Source organism: Gossypium raimondii, chromosome 6 (assembly GCF_025698545.1).
Source record: "Gossypium raimondii isolate GPD5lz chromosome 6, ASM2569854v1, whole genome shotgun sequence".
Taxonomy (NCBI): domain Eukaryota; kingdom Viridiplantae; phylum Streptophyta; class Magnoliopsida; order Malvales; family Malvaceae; genus Gossypium; species Gossypium raimondii.
Genome location: NC_068570.1, coordinates 58,941,143 through 58,957,218, shown reverse-complemented (window position 1 = coordinate 58,957,218; position 16,076 = coordinate 58,941,143). Strand labels below are relative to the sequence as shown.

At 30.8% G+C, this 16,076-nt stretch overlaps 2 protein-coding genes across 5 annotated transcripts; one reads left to right on the top strand and one right to left on the bottom strand.

The window, feature by feature from the left end:
* Positions 1-4,645: 4,645 nt before the first annotated feature.
* Positions 4,646-7,098, bottom strand: LOC105773333 (shikimate O-hydroxycinnamoyltransferase). Its single transcript, XM_012595110.2, has 2 exons — positions 6,605-7,098; positions 4,646-5,714 (listed from the first exon to the last, which is right to left on the bottom strand). The coding sequence occupies exons 1-2, from the start codon at positions 7,010-7,012 to the stop codon at positions 4,785-4,787; spliced, it is 1,338 nt and encodes a 445-aa protein (XP_012450564.1). The 5' UTR covers positions 7,013-7,098; the 3' UTR covers positions 4,646-4,784.
* A 3,749-nt stretch (positions 7,099-10,847) lies between these two features.
* On the top strand, positions 10,848-15,813 carry LOC105773975 (developmentally-regulated G-protein 2). 4 transcript variants are annotated; one of them, XM_012596239.2, is made up of 12 exons: positions 10,848-10,964; positions 11,522-11,628; positions 11,759-11,826; positions 12,284-12,360; positions 12,549-12,729; positions 13,097-13,153; positions 13,468-13,542; positions 13,715-13,834; positions 13,912-14,082; positions 14,372-14,485; positions 14,600-14,770; positions 15,414-15,813. In XM_012596239.2, exons 2-12 carry the CDS (start codon positions 11,559-11,561, stop codon positions 15,507-15,509), a joined length of 1,200 nt encoding a protein of 399 aa, XP_012451693.1. In that variant the 5' UTR covers positions 10,848-10,964; positions 11,522-11,558; the 3' UTR covers positions 15,510-15,813. The 4 variants fall into 4 exon arrangements, with proteins under 4 accessions (XP_012451693.1, XP_052488833.1, XP_052488834.1 ...); XM_052632873.1 differs by having other exon boundaries at positions 10,852-10,964; positions 11,536-11,628; XM_052632874.1 differs by lacking the exon at positions 10,848-10,964 and adding an exon at positions 12,046-12,071 and having other exon boundaries at positions 11,560-11,628.
* The last annotated feature ends 263 nt before the right edge of the window (positions 15,814-16,076 follow it).

The following is a 16,076-nucleotide window of genomic DNA, read 5'->3' as shown; positions in this document are numbered from 1 at the left end:
GGCAAGCTATCTATACCGTACACGTCATTGAAAGATGATAAAAGAAATGGCACGTGCGGAAGTAATTGGCAGAAAAAATCAAGTCTAAAAAAATCACGTGACTTTGACATTACAAAGTAATGTAATAAAGTATTTAAAAATTGGTCTGAATGGATGAATTAAATAAATTATTAAAATATTTAAAAATTGAAAAAATTATCCGGTATGTGGATTCAATCAATTTGTGAGATAATTAATTCCATCTTTTATTCCAAATTGATACCTTAATTCATTTTCAATTTAACTTAATCCAATTTCGATAATTGTGATTTAAATTCAAAAGTTATTGAAGATTTTATTAATTTATTTTAGTGTTTTTAAATATTTTAAATTAAATTTAAAATATGCATTTTATTTTTATATGATTAATATTCTAATCATTCAACTATCATATTTGATATTCTGTTCAAATAAATTATGCATATCAAATTTGATTTACGTTAACAAATTTTAACTATTTATTTTATATAAAAAACCTTAATAGTTCAATATATACAATATTTTAGATTAATATGATACAAATATCGATCGGTTTGAAAATTTACATGCATGTCAAGTACAATTATATCGATGAATTTAATAGTTAAATTGTTAAAATATTACCAAATTTGTTACCCATCCACTAATGGCTTTGCTCGGCCTTGTCTCTAACCCATTAAGTTGTGCATGTTAAATTTTGAAAACACTTATCACCTCGTGGATATTTGATATATTCTTAACTGTATCATTTTATATTTATTAGTTTTTATTGATAATCTCAAGGTAAACATACAATGGAGGTCCTTATACTAAAAGTTAAATTGTATTTTATCCCATTTATTTAAAAAATTGGCAAATTAGTCTCACTATGTAGATCAAAGAGTAAACTGGTACTTTATATTAAAATATTCATACAATTCTAGTATTAAAACTTTTTTACGAGTGTTTGGGAGTACCAAAAACTTCAATTGGGGCAAGAGGAAGTGTGTAAACTACACCATTAGTCACTAAATTATGGGAAAGTTTTTTATTAGGTCACTAAATTCTAAAGTTTTCATTTAAGTCACTAGGATATTAAGTTGTTGTTTTTTTAAGTTTTGCCAACGAGCTTCAAGTAATGATTCGACAATCGATACGGTGGATTGGTACCCATCGACGAATAGAAAAATACATGTTAGGTATAAGTTGTTTTGACAATCAATGTTGGAAATCAAAGAAAAAAAGTTTGAATTTTTGTTTGCAGATTCCTAACATCCAAAGTTGTTTAATAAAAATAAAAAATGAACCATAGAAGTGAACTAGTGAAGGAGAAAGAGAGCTTTCACTCTATGCATACAGTGCAAATAGAAAAAGTCAAATAATATCAATTTTAACAGCCCAATGACTTAAAAGAAAACTTTTAGATAATTCAATAACCAAATTACAATTTTTTTAATTAAGTGACATAAACCGAAATTTACCCATAAATTTTGTATTTTCGAGTTTTTATTTCACTTTAGCTAAATCATATACCATAAGTGAGTTTGATCCAAACTTAGGGTCTGTTTGATTGCCAGTAAAATATTTTCCGTAAAATTATTTCTAAAAATATTTTACTTTTCTCGTAAAATGATTTATTGGAAAATATTTTCCGGTGTTTGATTGAATCTGTAAAATATTTTCTTGCTTGCGATTTTTGAAAATATTTTTCGAAAAGTTGTTTTTACATATATTAATATATATTAATAATTTTTATATTTTAAATTATTTTTACATATATTGCAATGATTTATTTATAATAATACTCAATTATTAAGCTACAATATTAATCGTTATAAATTGAAAAAAACTAATATCAAATAAATTATTTGTAATTGTGTTAAAAACAAGTATTGAATAATTAAAAAAACAAGTTACTGGAAAATCGATAAACAAAAGCAGTTTTCTACCGGAAATGAAGGAAGGAATGAAGGAGGCGATAGAGAGGAGAGCACGGAAAATGTCTTACGGAAATTGAAAGGGTAAGACATTTTCCCTAAAATGTAACCCATTTTCCCTTGTTTTGGAGTTCATTTTCCAAATGGAAAATATTTTCCGCCAATCAAACGCTGGAAAAGTTAGAAATGATTTTCCGAAAAATCAATTCCGTCAATCAAACAGACCCTTAATTTAATTTAAATTTTTTAATATATTTCAATTATCCGATATTATTTTAATATGATTATGGACAAATAATTTGAGTAATTCATTATTAGGCTTGCTATAGTTTCGATTATAAAAAAAATTAAACTCAAACACAAGTTTAACTTGACTAGTTATAATAATTTTTTATTATTAATGTAAATTTATTTTATATATTTTATTATTTTTAAAGAGTAAAATAAGCTAAACCAAATCATACAAAAGATTAAAAATTCTAAATTGAAATCTGACTAAATAATTATCAAAACCCAATGGGTCATGAAGCCTTTGCATATAATAATTATGTAAATACTTACATAATATGAAGGTGTAAGGATTTAGTTGGTCCTCCAATTTTATAAAAACAATTATTTTAGCTACTCATTTAAAATTTTATATCTTCCAACTCTTCAACTTATATTATTTGTCAAATCATATCAAAATAGACGACAAAAAAATTAGCGTCTGTTAACTTTGCTGATGTGGTATCCATATGGCAGTCCATGTATATGTCACATCATCAATTATTTTTTTTAAATAAAGAATATTATATATATTTATTGTTTTTTCAAAAATAAATTAATTGTTGATAGGTTCGGGCTCAGTCTGGCCCAAAAATGGGCTTAATTTTTTATCCAAGCCCAACTCATGTTATAGATGTTAAAGTCAGGCCCAAATCGACTTGGTCCGTATTAAAGTCTATAGTATCGATTCTTTGCTACGAGGTATTGATACCTTGGGGAGGGTATCGAAACTTACTACGAGGTATCGATACCTTATGCATGTAATCGGGTCGGGCAGGGCCAAAAAACTCTAAACGAATCTCTACTTTTTTTTGTCTAAGTTGATTTTTTGAGAAAACAAGCCATTTTTTTTTCAAAGTTATTTTTCGAGTCTATATTTTTATTTAAACCCTCTTACTTTCCAATCGGATCTTTAGGCCTGGATGGATAACTTGCCTATAATCAGATCTAGTGTGCACTAATGCGCCTCCCCTTCCTTCACGCCTCAATTCAAGTTCTCATGTTAAATCTTTTATGCAATTCAAGTATCCTCACATTTCTCGACACATTGGATAACAATTGTACCAAAATAGAAATTGATCAATTAAGTCTTAAATTAGATAAAATACATGTCCAAAATTAATTAAATAAAATAATAAAAATATGTCAATTAAGTGCATTATCAACTATTCTATCTTTTATAAGTTCAAAATTAGACGAATGATTAAGATTTTTAAACAAAATAATATAAGGACTCGGTGTCTCAAAATTAAAGTATATAGACTAAAATCATGTTAGACAAAGTATCGAAAATAAACTAAAATTTAATATTTTGATAATGAGAAATGATTGTATGAAACAGAGACGCCACGTCATCATGTATCACTTACAAATTATTTAATTTTATTTGAGCATTTTTATGTCATTGACACAAAATATTAATAATTTTTTTTAACTTAGACCCTAAACTCTAGACTCTGGACTTTAGATCTTGAATCCTACATCTTGGACTTCAAACCCTGGACCCTGAACCTAGGGTTCAAGATACAGGATCCAAAGTTCAGGGTATAGGACAAAGGTTAGGATTTAAGGTCTAGGGTCTAGGGTCTAATGTTCAGGGAGGGTTCAAAATTCAATGTTCAAAGTAAAGGGTTTTAGAGTCTAGAGTTCATGGTCCAATGTCTAAGGTTTAAGTTATAAAAATTATCAAAATTATGTGTTAATGACCTGAAAAAAAAGATAGTGAAATGACATTAAATAATTGATAAAAGATATAATATGATGTGGCGTCTCTGTTTCATACAATCCTTATCTATTTTTCGTGTTAAAAATGTTATGAATCATATATTTATGTCTACTTGTATGAGTGTTGGTTTTCTTCTTGCTCAATTTGTATTAATATAGCACTAATTTCTCCATCCTCCATTGTTTACCTCTGAACAGTAAAAAGAATAGCAAATGATGCTGTTTGGAATTGACATCGTTTTTTGGGTTCATTTGTTATAAGTTGTTTTTCTTCTCAAGACTCTAGCTTGTCAATATATCAACCACAGAAGGTTAAAGTTAAAATTATGAATACCCAGGCCCTCTAATCATTCCGTATTATAGCTCCTGCTCCTTCTCTGCTTGGATTATTGTTAGAGTTTTATGATCTGAATTATGTTTGATCCGATCAGAAAAGTTCGATGTGTAACTCACTTGTTAAAGAAATAAAATAGAAACACAAAATTTGGGGATATGTGGGGGCGATCTTCTTTTAGATGTTGATTATGAAAACGTTGTTTAATCATTAAAATGTGTAGTAAAAAAAATCTCTTGCATTATTGTTTTTTAACATTAGTGAAATTCTTCTCCTCTATGATTTTTTTCCCGATAAGAGTTTTTCACGCAAAATCTATATATTTTTATTTTTCTTTGCTATTACTTTGTGGTCAATCCTACTACACTATTACCGAGTATAACAATTACCAATAAAAAACCCGTCAGCCAGGGCAGCTTAGATGTTAAATTTCAAATGAACAGGATTCAAACAAAGTTTTAGTTAAAGAAACAGAAGTAGAAGATTTATAGGCTTATACATATATTGATAGAGAGAACAAACAACTAATATCGAGCTTTGATCTTGTCAAATGACTTTAAGCCTTCGTATAGATGTTTCTCGAAGAGTTTCATATGAGCAGTCTGTAGGCATGCTACCAGTGACAAGCTCCCATCATCGGTTGGACTTGATAGTATGTATATTTTTCCTTCATGGACAACGTTTGCTGGACCCATGTATATTGGTCGACCCCATCCAAAATCTGCATCATATATAGACAGTCGTGTCCATTTGTTGATATTTAGGTTTGGGCACTGGTAAGTGTCTGGTTTTCTCCTGACAGCTGTTATATCTGGCAGTGTTTCTAGGTAGTCAAGAGCTGATCTTAGATACTCATTATTCATCCTTTTCAATGTTCCATAAACTCGTTCAAGGGTATTTACAAACGATTCTGATTGGAGATTTCCAGATAGAGCAATTAATGAAGCCGCAAACACTGCATTGCCCACGTACGTTGATGGGAGGGGAGGATGTAGTCTGGGACGTCCATTAATTGGCATGTTTAACTTGGTTGGTTGGTCATATGAGAGGCCCCGAGCTTTAGTTGCACAACGCCATATGTATGCAGCTAGAATGGTGAATGTGCTGTAATTGGTTTTGTTTCCATGTTCCCATGACTTGGCTTTTAGGGTATTGAGTTGATTTTGTGTGATTTTGAAAACAGATACGATTGAGGGTTTATGATTATTATGGCCAAGTGACGTAGAGGTGTTTAAGGAAGGAGGTGGGTCATATTCGAGATGATGAAATCTAGGGGTTGGTGGCACTCTTGCTCTAAGAAGGGTTCGGTCAATAAGTGGTGGCATGCTAATTGAGGGCAAGCCTCTTGCCATTTCAGACCAACTATTGATGAAATGAAAGGCCGTTGTGCCATCAGTCAAAGTATGATGAGTTGCTATTCCAAGACAGACTCCACCGCATTTAAGAGTAGTTACCTAGCAAAATATACACACAACAATTGACCTTTTTGAAACAAAAATATTAAGGGTTTTTTTTCTTCAAAATTGACGAAAAAAATTGATTAATTATATATAAAAATGACTCAAGTGTAAAATCTTGTACAAGAATAACCCATTTTCTACCGTAAAATTTGGTGCCACCATTCTCATTGAAGGCACCACCCCATGTTTTTTAAATTTTTTTTTTTTTGAATGTCGCCGGACTCATTGGCGACACCGATGCCAGTTTTGTAAAAAGGATCAATACTTTGTTGATGGTACCATTTAGCTTCACGGGAAAGTGCTAAGAGTTCCATGGTGGTGGCTTAGCAGTGAAGAAGATGAAACCAAAATCTTTTTCTCTTCAATGAACCTCTCGTTCAACTCATTTGTAATAATCTTGTAATCTTATTCTTAGCTTTGATTAATCTTGTTCTTAGCTTTTCTTCGGTGAGGATTATTACAATTTTCCATTTAAAATGCGGTCGCATCCGACGAGCGAAAATGATTATTACAAATGAGTCAAACCAGAGGTTCATTGAAGAAAAAAGGTTTTTGGTTTCATCTTCTTCACTACTAAGCCACCACCATGGACCTCCGTAATTAGCACTTTCTTGTGAAGATGAACTGAAAGTATCGATACTTTGTTGATGGTATTACTTTTACAAAAGTATCGGTGTCGCTAATTAGTCTAGCGGCATTGACTTTTACGGTAGAAAACTGGTCATTTTCGTATATATATCAACTTCTTAGCTGATAGCTTAGGTTTTCTTGTGCTTTAACTTCAGTATCAGGCTGTTTTGAGTTTTCTCAGAGCTTATCCTTGGTCTCCTACTGCAAGTAACAGTTATCATCTATAATAAGATAATAGTTCTTCATTCACTTACCTGAGCCATAATAAGCGGATAAGAACTGATATCTCCAGAGTAATCAGCCGTGGGAACCAGTTTCCTCAGTTTTGAGCAGGGAGTAAAACCGTCGAGATCATCCATGGCCGATGTAGTTTCAGCTTCTATCCACAGAACACCCTCTGCGTTGCATAATATCTCGAGCCTACCATTTTCATCATGTCCCAACCTCCCAGCCATAGGATAGAATTGCACAAGAGTCTTGCTTAAAGCCTCCTGTAGCACTTGAGGCTTAAAGAAATCAGAGGAGCCATTTGGTTTGTAGAAAATCAGCAAAGGGAGATGGTATGTTGTCATCACCACGTCCAGATTTGAAATCCATTGCTTTTCTTTAGGAGTATCTTGAGCAGGGCGTATCATGCTCCATCTCTTTACACTAACATCCATTGATGTTCTGGTAAGAGGCAAAACAGTTGATGAAAAACTGACAGAAGGGAAAGTCAGAAAGTGTCCGGCTATCTTAAGCAAAGGCGAGGTTCTCTTCTCGGGTTTTTTTATAAAAGTAACCCAAGTTTTGTGAATAATTACGGAAATAATTCAACTTCTACAATGATTGTCGTTGACGCCACACCATCATTGGCCAATAATTGCATTTTAAAAATATAATAATAATTTTTTAAAAGGGTGCAGCAGGTAGTTAACAAATTTTATATTTTTCAATTTTTCGTTTATTTGCTTGTATATCTCCTTTTAAAATTAAAATTAAATAGTCCTTAAAATTATAGGAATAACAAAAATAAACTCTTTTAATTTTTTACTTTTTTTAAAAACAATAAACTTAAAATATTATATAAAATTCTCGTTTAAATTACTCAAATATATCCTTCAAAAAAATTTTACTAGTTTATCTAAATTTAAATATGTTAGGGAATGAATTGAAAATGTTTAGAAATACAATCATTGGCCGATGATGGGGTCGGCGCCGCTAATGTATCTGGCGTACACTATAGAAATTAGATCATTTACATAAATAATTTTTAAGTTAGTCATTATTGGAATTAATAAAAAAAAATTGAATTACTTTAAAAAAAAAAACCTATCTTCTACATTGGGAGACGGTGGATGGGTGATATTTTTACATATTAAAATGTAAAAATAGGTTAAATACTGCTATTAATACTTGTGCAATCTGCAAGTTGCAAATTTGGTCTATGTACTTTAATTAATTTGATCATTTTAGTCCCTATATTTTTCTAATTTTGAAATTCCAATCTTGATTTAAACAATAACCATTAAATTCATTAAGTTCTACTATTTTCAAAATCTTATACGTCAAACATGTTGTCATATATGTAATGTTATGTCATCTTCTTAAAATTTAAAAATTCAATAATATAAAAATTGTGAATGATCAAATTGGAGAATGTGAAATAACTTTATGCTATGTACAAAATTAGGGATATAAATTAACCAAGCATATTTAATTTCTAACCTTTGTGGATGATGAAAATTTTAAATGCTAAAATGTATAAGGATTAAAATTGACTTTTTTAAAATATAGAGACTAAATTCGCAAACTACTTATAGTATAGGGACTAATAACACAATTTGGCAAATAAAAAAATTGAATACAAGCTATCTATACCGTACACGTCATTGAAAGATGATAAAAGAGTTGGCACGTGCGGAAGTAATTGGCAGAAAAAATCAAGTCTAAAAAAATCACGTGACTTTGACATTACAAAGTAATGTAATAAAGTATTTAAAAATTCGTCTGTGAATTAAAAATTTATTAAAATATTTTAAAATTTAAAAATTTATCTGATAGGTCGATTTAATCAATTTGTGAGATAATTAATACAATCATTTATTCTAAATTGATACCTTAATTAGTTTTCGATTTAACTTAATCCAATTTCGATAATTATGATTTAAATTCAAAAGTTATTGTAGATTTTATTAATTTATTTTAGTGTTTTTAAATATTTTTATATTAAATTTAAAATATGTATTTTATTTTTATATGATTAATATTCTAATCATTCACCTATCATATTTTATATTCATTCAAATAAATTATGCATATCAAATTTGATCTACGTTAACAAATTTTAACTATTTATTTTATATAAAAAACTCTTTATAGTTCAATATATACAATATTTTAGATCAATATGATAGAAATATCAGATCGGTTTGAAAATTTACATGTATGTTAAGTAAAATTATATCGATAAATTTAACAGTTAAATTGTTAAAATATTACCAAATTTGTTACCCATCCACTAGTGGCTTTGCTCGGCCTTGTCACTAACCCATTAAGGCATGTTAAGTTTTGAAAACACTTATCACCTCGTGGATATATTATATATTCTTAACTGTATCATTTTATATTTATAAGTTTTTATTGATAATTTCAAGGTAAATGTACCATGGAGGTCCTTATACTAAAATTTAAATTGTATTTTATCTCATTTATTTAAAAAATTGACAAATCAGTCTCACTATGTAGATCAAAGAGTAAACTGGTACTTTATATTAAAATATTCATACATTTCTAGTATTAAAACTTTTTTACGAGTGGTTGGGAGTACCAAAAACTTCAATTGGGCCAAGAGGAAGTGTGTAAACTGCATTATTAGTCACTAAATCATGGGAAAGTCTTTTATTAGGTCACTAAATTCTAAAATTTTCATTTAAGTCACTAGGATATATAGTTGTTGTTTTTTTAAGTTTTGCCAACGAGCTTTAAGTAAGGATTCGACAATCGATACGATGGATTGGTACCCATCGACGAGTAGAAAATTACATCTTAGGTCCAAGATGTTTTGACAATCAATGTTGGAAATCAAAGAAAAAATGCTTGAATTTTTGTTTACAGATTCGTGACATCCAAAGTTGTTTAATAAAAATAAAAAATGAACCATAGAAGTGAAGGAGAAAGAGAGCTTTCAATCTATGCATACAGTGCAAATAGAAAAAGTCATATAATATCAATTTTAACAACCCAATGACTTAAAAGAAAATTTTTAGATAATTCAATAACCAAACTATAATTTTTTAATTAAGTGACAAAACCTAAATTTACCCATAAATTTTGTATTTTCGAGTTTTATTTCACTTTAGCTAAATCATATATCACAAGTGAGTTTGATCCAAACTTAATTTACTTTAAAATTTTGAATATATTTCAATTATCCGTATTTTTTAATATGATTATGGAAAAATAATTTGAATAATTCATTATTAGGCTTGCTCTAGTTTCGACTTTCGATTATAAAAAATTGAACTCAAGCTTAAACTTAACTCGACCTGTTATAATAAATTTTTTATTAATGTAAATTTATTTTATATATTTTATTATTTTTAAAGAGTAAAACAAGCTAAACCAAATTATACAAGAGATTAAAATTCTAAATTGAAATCCGACTAAATAATTATCAAAACCCAATGGGTCTTGAAGCCTTTGCATATAATTATGTACATACTTACATAATGTGAAGGTGTATGGATTTATAAAATAATTATTTTAGTTACTCATTTAAAATTGTATATCTTTCAACTCTTAAATTTATATTATTTGTCAAATTATATCAAAATAGACGACAAAAAAATTAGCGTTTGTTAACTTTGCTATGTGGTATCCATATGGCAGTCTATGTATATGTCACATCATCAATTAATTTTTTTAAAAATAAAGAATATTATATATTTATTGTTTTTTTAAATAAATTAATTATTGATAGGCTTGGGCTCAGTCTGGCCCAAAAAATGGGCTTAAATTTTTGTCCAAGCCCAACCCATGTTATAGATGTTAAAGTCAGGCCCAAATAGACTTGGTCCGTATTAAAGTCTATAGTTTTGATACCTTGCTACGAGGTATTGATACCTTAGGGAGGGTATTGATACTTACTACGAGGTATCGATACCTTATGCATGTATTCATGTCAGGCAGGGTCAAAATATTCTAAATGAATCTTCTTCTTTTTTTGTCTAACTTGATTTTTTAAGCCTATATTTTTATTCAAACCCTCGGATGGGTCTTCAGGTCGAGTCGGGCGGGTCGGTCGACTCATGAACAGGTCTAATACCAAGTTAATAAAGTTAATAAATGTTTTTTCATCTAAATTTGTGTGATTTAATAAATAACACAAAATTAAAATTTAGAAAAATGAAAAATTAAATAAAAAATTAAAATATATATTTTTTTTAAAATTGAAGGGTGAAATAAGTTATTATGTACGCAGGTATTGTTAATTAATTTATGATCCTAATTTGTTGGGCCTTTTAAAATCCCAAAGTCCCTCATTTTTCTGTTTCAAAAGCCTGCCACTGTCTCTCAGCTTCGTCTTCCTTCTTCATCTTTCTGCTCCATAGATATCTTTTCAACTCAGTTCCGGTGAGTCACCCATTAAACATAATTTTTATTCTCTCTTTATTTATATATATATATATATATATATATATATATTTCAATCAATTCCATGCAGTTATAAATTTACGATGCCATATGCTTCAAGTTTTTTTTTTTAGCTCAATTATTTCTAAATTTCACTTTCTTTTCAGTCCGATATGGTGATCAACAAAATCAATTTTCTTTTCCTTTTTCATAATTTAAATTTATTTTTACTTATAGTTATAATGTTACGATGACATGCTTCAACTAATCAGTTTCTTATCGAATATTGAAAAAAAGAAGAAAAGGAAAAGGAATAATTTCTCTCCCTTTTTTTACACCTTTTTCTTGTCTACCAAACACGGCACTTTCATGGATTTTTGTGTTAATATTTTTTTTTCTTCTTTGATCACCTCGTATAATTGGGTTCTATTCAAAGTTCAGTTTTTCTTTCAATATGTATTGGGTTTTTTTTTTTTTTGTGTGTGTGTGTGTGTGTGTGTGCATGATTTTAGCTTGTTTTTCACTTAATTTTTGTTTTATATAAATCTATATATCAGTGCTCTTGTTTTAGTACTTGAAATCAAGGGGAAAATAATGGGGATCATTGAGAGGATTAAAGAAATTGAAGCCGAGATGGCTCGAACCCAGAAAAATAAGGCAACAGGTATAAATTTTTATCTCTTATGAACTGAATTTTCCTTTTTATTTGTTGGTATTTGCTAATTCTTCATCCTATTGAAAACAGTGAATCTATTAACTTATGTTTTTTCTATTTTTGGACTGAATGTATACAGAATACCATCTTGGCCAGCTCAAGGCAAAGATTGCAAAGCTAAGAACTCAATTACTAGAGCCACCAAAAGTATGAATGTTTCTTATGTTTGAATAAATTATATTTTTGTTTTTTGTTTTCTACCTGTATGATGAATACATAAATATAGGTATATATTTCTCTAACTTCTGCTTTGCCACTTATTAATGTACTTGTGCCTGCTAATAATGTTACCATCTATCTTTACTAACAATTCCTAAGGCTTGAATTTAATATCAGTTTCCTTTTCTTTTTCTTCAATGTTTTAAGTTTACAGGTTCTTTTTCACTTTCTGGGTAGGTTGGTTTCTTTTTACTATATAACTTTACCATATCTAACTGCTCAAATAAGTTATTTTTTCTTGCTTGGTTGGCTAGATATTTTTAAGAGTTTTGAATGATTAAGCTGTTCGTTGCCTTGCTGATAATTTATTATTAAGATTGCACTACCTTTTCCATGCAATAATCTTTCTTTTGTCCTTTAAACTTCTTTCGAATCTATGTGTCAGGGTTCTAGTGCAGGTGGAGATGGTTTTGAAGTTACAAAATTTGGTCATGGACGTGTAGCACTAATAGGATTTCCAAGGTCTGTACCTTTATCACTTGCATACTGAGACCTTGAATCCAGCATGCTTGCTCTATCTTCTTGTGCAATTAATTTAGGAAAACATATAGTGTACTTTCTGATTAGTAAAACATGCATAAATTTGTGCTCTCTGTCTACATTTTTTCTTTGGAGAGGAAGCTAACTGTTGCATTGTATTTCGACTACAGTGTGGGGAAATCAACCCTTTTAACAATGTTAACAGGAACTCATTCAGAAGCTGCATCTTATGAGTTCACAACACTTACATGCATTCCTGGTATCATACACTACAACGATACTAAGATCCAACTACTTGATCTTCCTGGAATTATTGAAGGTGCTTCTGAAGGCAAAGGACGTGGAAGGCAGGTAAAAATTTGCAGATTCTAGTTTTATCTGGTGGAATGTTCTCGTCTCTTGGTATAAAATGCATCATTACCAAGTGAGGGAAATTATGATAAAATTTTTTATTGAATGTTGTTTGATTAACTGCTGAACATTCTCCTTTAAATGTTGTTTGATTAAATGCTTAACATTCTTTTTGGCTGAGTGTTATGTTGAAGTTGGTTGAGGGTGCTATATGCCTACGTTCAAAGTTCCTACTAAGAAAAAGATAAGATTATGTCTTTTTCCTTTTCATTACCGTTCAACTATCTGATCTCATTCTTATGCTCAATTTGATTGAGTCGTTTTGTTTTTTATCTCAAAATATTTTATGAGATTGCTTGTTTCTCAGGTTATTGCTGTTGCCAAGTCGTCGGATCTTGTGCTTATGGTTCTTGATGCCTCTAAAGTAAGTATCCATACCATAATAGTGGGGTTCAAGAATTGGTCATTTTGCTTATTTTTTATGGTGAAATTCTTGATTAGGATGCTCATAAGGTGTTACTGTCAACAGATGGTCATGCATTTATGATGTTTATAGTTGCCATAGTTTGTCAATGTTTTAACTATTAATGTCTGTTTCCTCAATCCTGAATATTATTGTTAACTCGATACCATTAAACGTTCAAGAGTTATGTTATTTTTCTGTTTTTGACTTGTTGTTTTCCCTGTTTTTATCAATTCTTTCCTTATGCCTATTTAATCTTGCTATGGAAACTTCAGAGTGAGGGTCATCGCCAGATATTAACCAGGGAACTGGAATCTGTGGGTCTGCGTTTAAACAAGAGACCTCCTCAAGTAAGTTCATTCCTGACTGTTGTCTGTGTGGTAAATCAATGATATATTAGCTATATTTGTAGGTTTTAAAGTATTGAATTGTTGTTTGTCTCGAGATGAATTACAATTGTCACATAACAAATGATTTGGTATTTTTTACTGTATCTTCATATACGTGTTATTTCATTTTCAGATATATTTTAAAAAGAAAAAAACTGGAGGAATCTCTTTCAACAGCACATTACCTTTGACTCATGTGGATGAGAAACTCTGTTATCAAATTCTACATGAATACAAAATTCACAATGCAGAGGTATGCACCCCTCGATATGATTCGATCTTAAATGGTGTTTCCTTACTCTCAGATATTCTTGATGGATTATTTTTCAGGTTCTATTTCGCGAGGATGCTACCGTGGATGATCTTATTGATGTCATTGAAGGAAACCGCAAATATATCAAGTGTGTTTATGTTTACAACAAGATAGATGTCATTGGCATTGATGATGTGGATAAGTTAGCACGGCGGCCGAATTCTGTTGTCATAAGCTGCAATCTGAAGGTATGTTTTTGATCCCCTGTTGTCTTTTAAATGTTAACGGTTTCCGGAAATAATAAAGAACTAGAATGGAATTTAAGGAAGAAGAGTGTTGGTTTTAGAATGCAGCTTGTTTCTTCTAATGACATGTTCAAAGTCTGTTGACCTGTCATCTCATCATGCATTTTATGAAGTTCATTGTCCATTACCTGCCAAAAGTACACTAACATACTGTCTGCTGTTCATAGATAATGGAATGCAAGGTGAAACCTGTTATCCATTTCATGTTTGATGTATGTTGTTGCTTGTGCAGCTGAACTTGGATAGACTGCTTTGGAAGATGTGGGAAGAGATGGGGCTTGTGAGAGTATATACAAAACCACAAGGCCAGCAACCTGATTTTAGTGATCCCGTGGTTCTCTCTGCCGTATGTCTCAACTATGCTCTTTTCATTTCCATTACCTCTTATAGCCTATACCATTGAATTCTCCTACTTTTCTTCCTCTCATTCTCTCATTCCATTTTTCTTGGTACGAAATAGGATAGGGGTGGCTGCACAGTGGAAGACTTTTGTAATCACATTCATAGAAATTTGATAAAGGATGTCAAATATGTTCTAGTCTGGGGCACTAGTGCAAGGCACTACCCTCAACATTGTGGCCTTGGGCATGTTCTGCAGGATGAAGATGTTGTTCAGATTGTCAAGAAAAAGGTATTCAAAACTGTTTAACCATGGTTCTTAGACCCATCGATTGGGTAGGTCAGGTTGGTTTTCGATCGGATCAATTGGAATTTTAAAATTTTTGGGTCATTTTGGTTCAAGACAATTCCAGGTTTGGGTCAATTTCCGATCCGAGACATTCCAGGTTCGGGCCATTTTGGTTTCGGGTTGTTTGAGTTCAATTCATTTTAAGTTGAGTTTGAGGTTCGGGTTTCTCATAGTGGGTCATTATGATTTCGTATCATATTGAGTTCTGTTTACTTCAGGTTTAAGTTATTGCGGGTTTGGATCGTTTCAGGTTCAGGTCATTTTTATGTTTAGGTCAATTGGGTTTGTTAACTTTTATGGTCAAATAGAGTTGGGTTGGGTTCTGGTTCGAGCCAAAGTTGATAAGTCTAATTGTTCATCGTAGCCGATGCCTATAGTAGTGGCTTTTCAAATAATATAAGAACTTACTTTGCTGTGGGCAAAAAACCCATGCATGCATTTGTTGAGGGGAGGCCGACCTATTGAGGGATCCATTGGCTCCGAGCAGACGATACTTCAAAGACTTCTCTTAAAAGAATCAGCCTCCCCTCAACAACATTAATTTTTAATGAAAAGGAAATTAAACAATAAGAATCCGGATTTTCAGGAAAAAGAGGAAGGAGGAAGAGGCCGCTTCAAATCACATTCAACAGCTCCTGCTCGAATATCCGATAGACAGAAGAAAGCTCCCTTGAAGACCTAGCCATGTCCAACATCAGACAATATGAAAGGTACACTATTGTATTTCGAGTAAGTCTACATTTTCTTATTAGGGTTTGATCCGTGGTAATGAAATGAAGAGTTCAACACTTCACCAACAGCCTGTGCACGGCGGTTGGCGAAGGCAACCGGTGTGTAAATTACGAGCTGTATATTGATGTGTAGTTGACATATGAAATGTTAATCTTCCAGTTATGATATCCATTTAGGTTAAAACTTAAAATGTTGAATCCTTACTCATGGTTTGATTATCAAATTAATTAGCATATTGTATGTTTCATAATGTACATTGAAATATTTTAATTCTAGCATTTAAATATTGTCCATAAATTTCGGTTTAGGTTTTATGATGTGGACACATCTTTCAACATGGGTACAAGTAGGGGTGTAATTAGAAAATCTTTTTGGGTCGGAATTAAGTTTTATATTTTTATGAGAGTTAAAATGTAATTTCATCATTTTAATAGTTTATAATTTTATAATCTTTTAAATGGCTAAATCAAAATTTATCATTTTGAGGGACCAAATTGTAATTTTATAATATAATAAT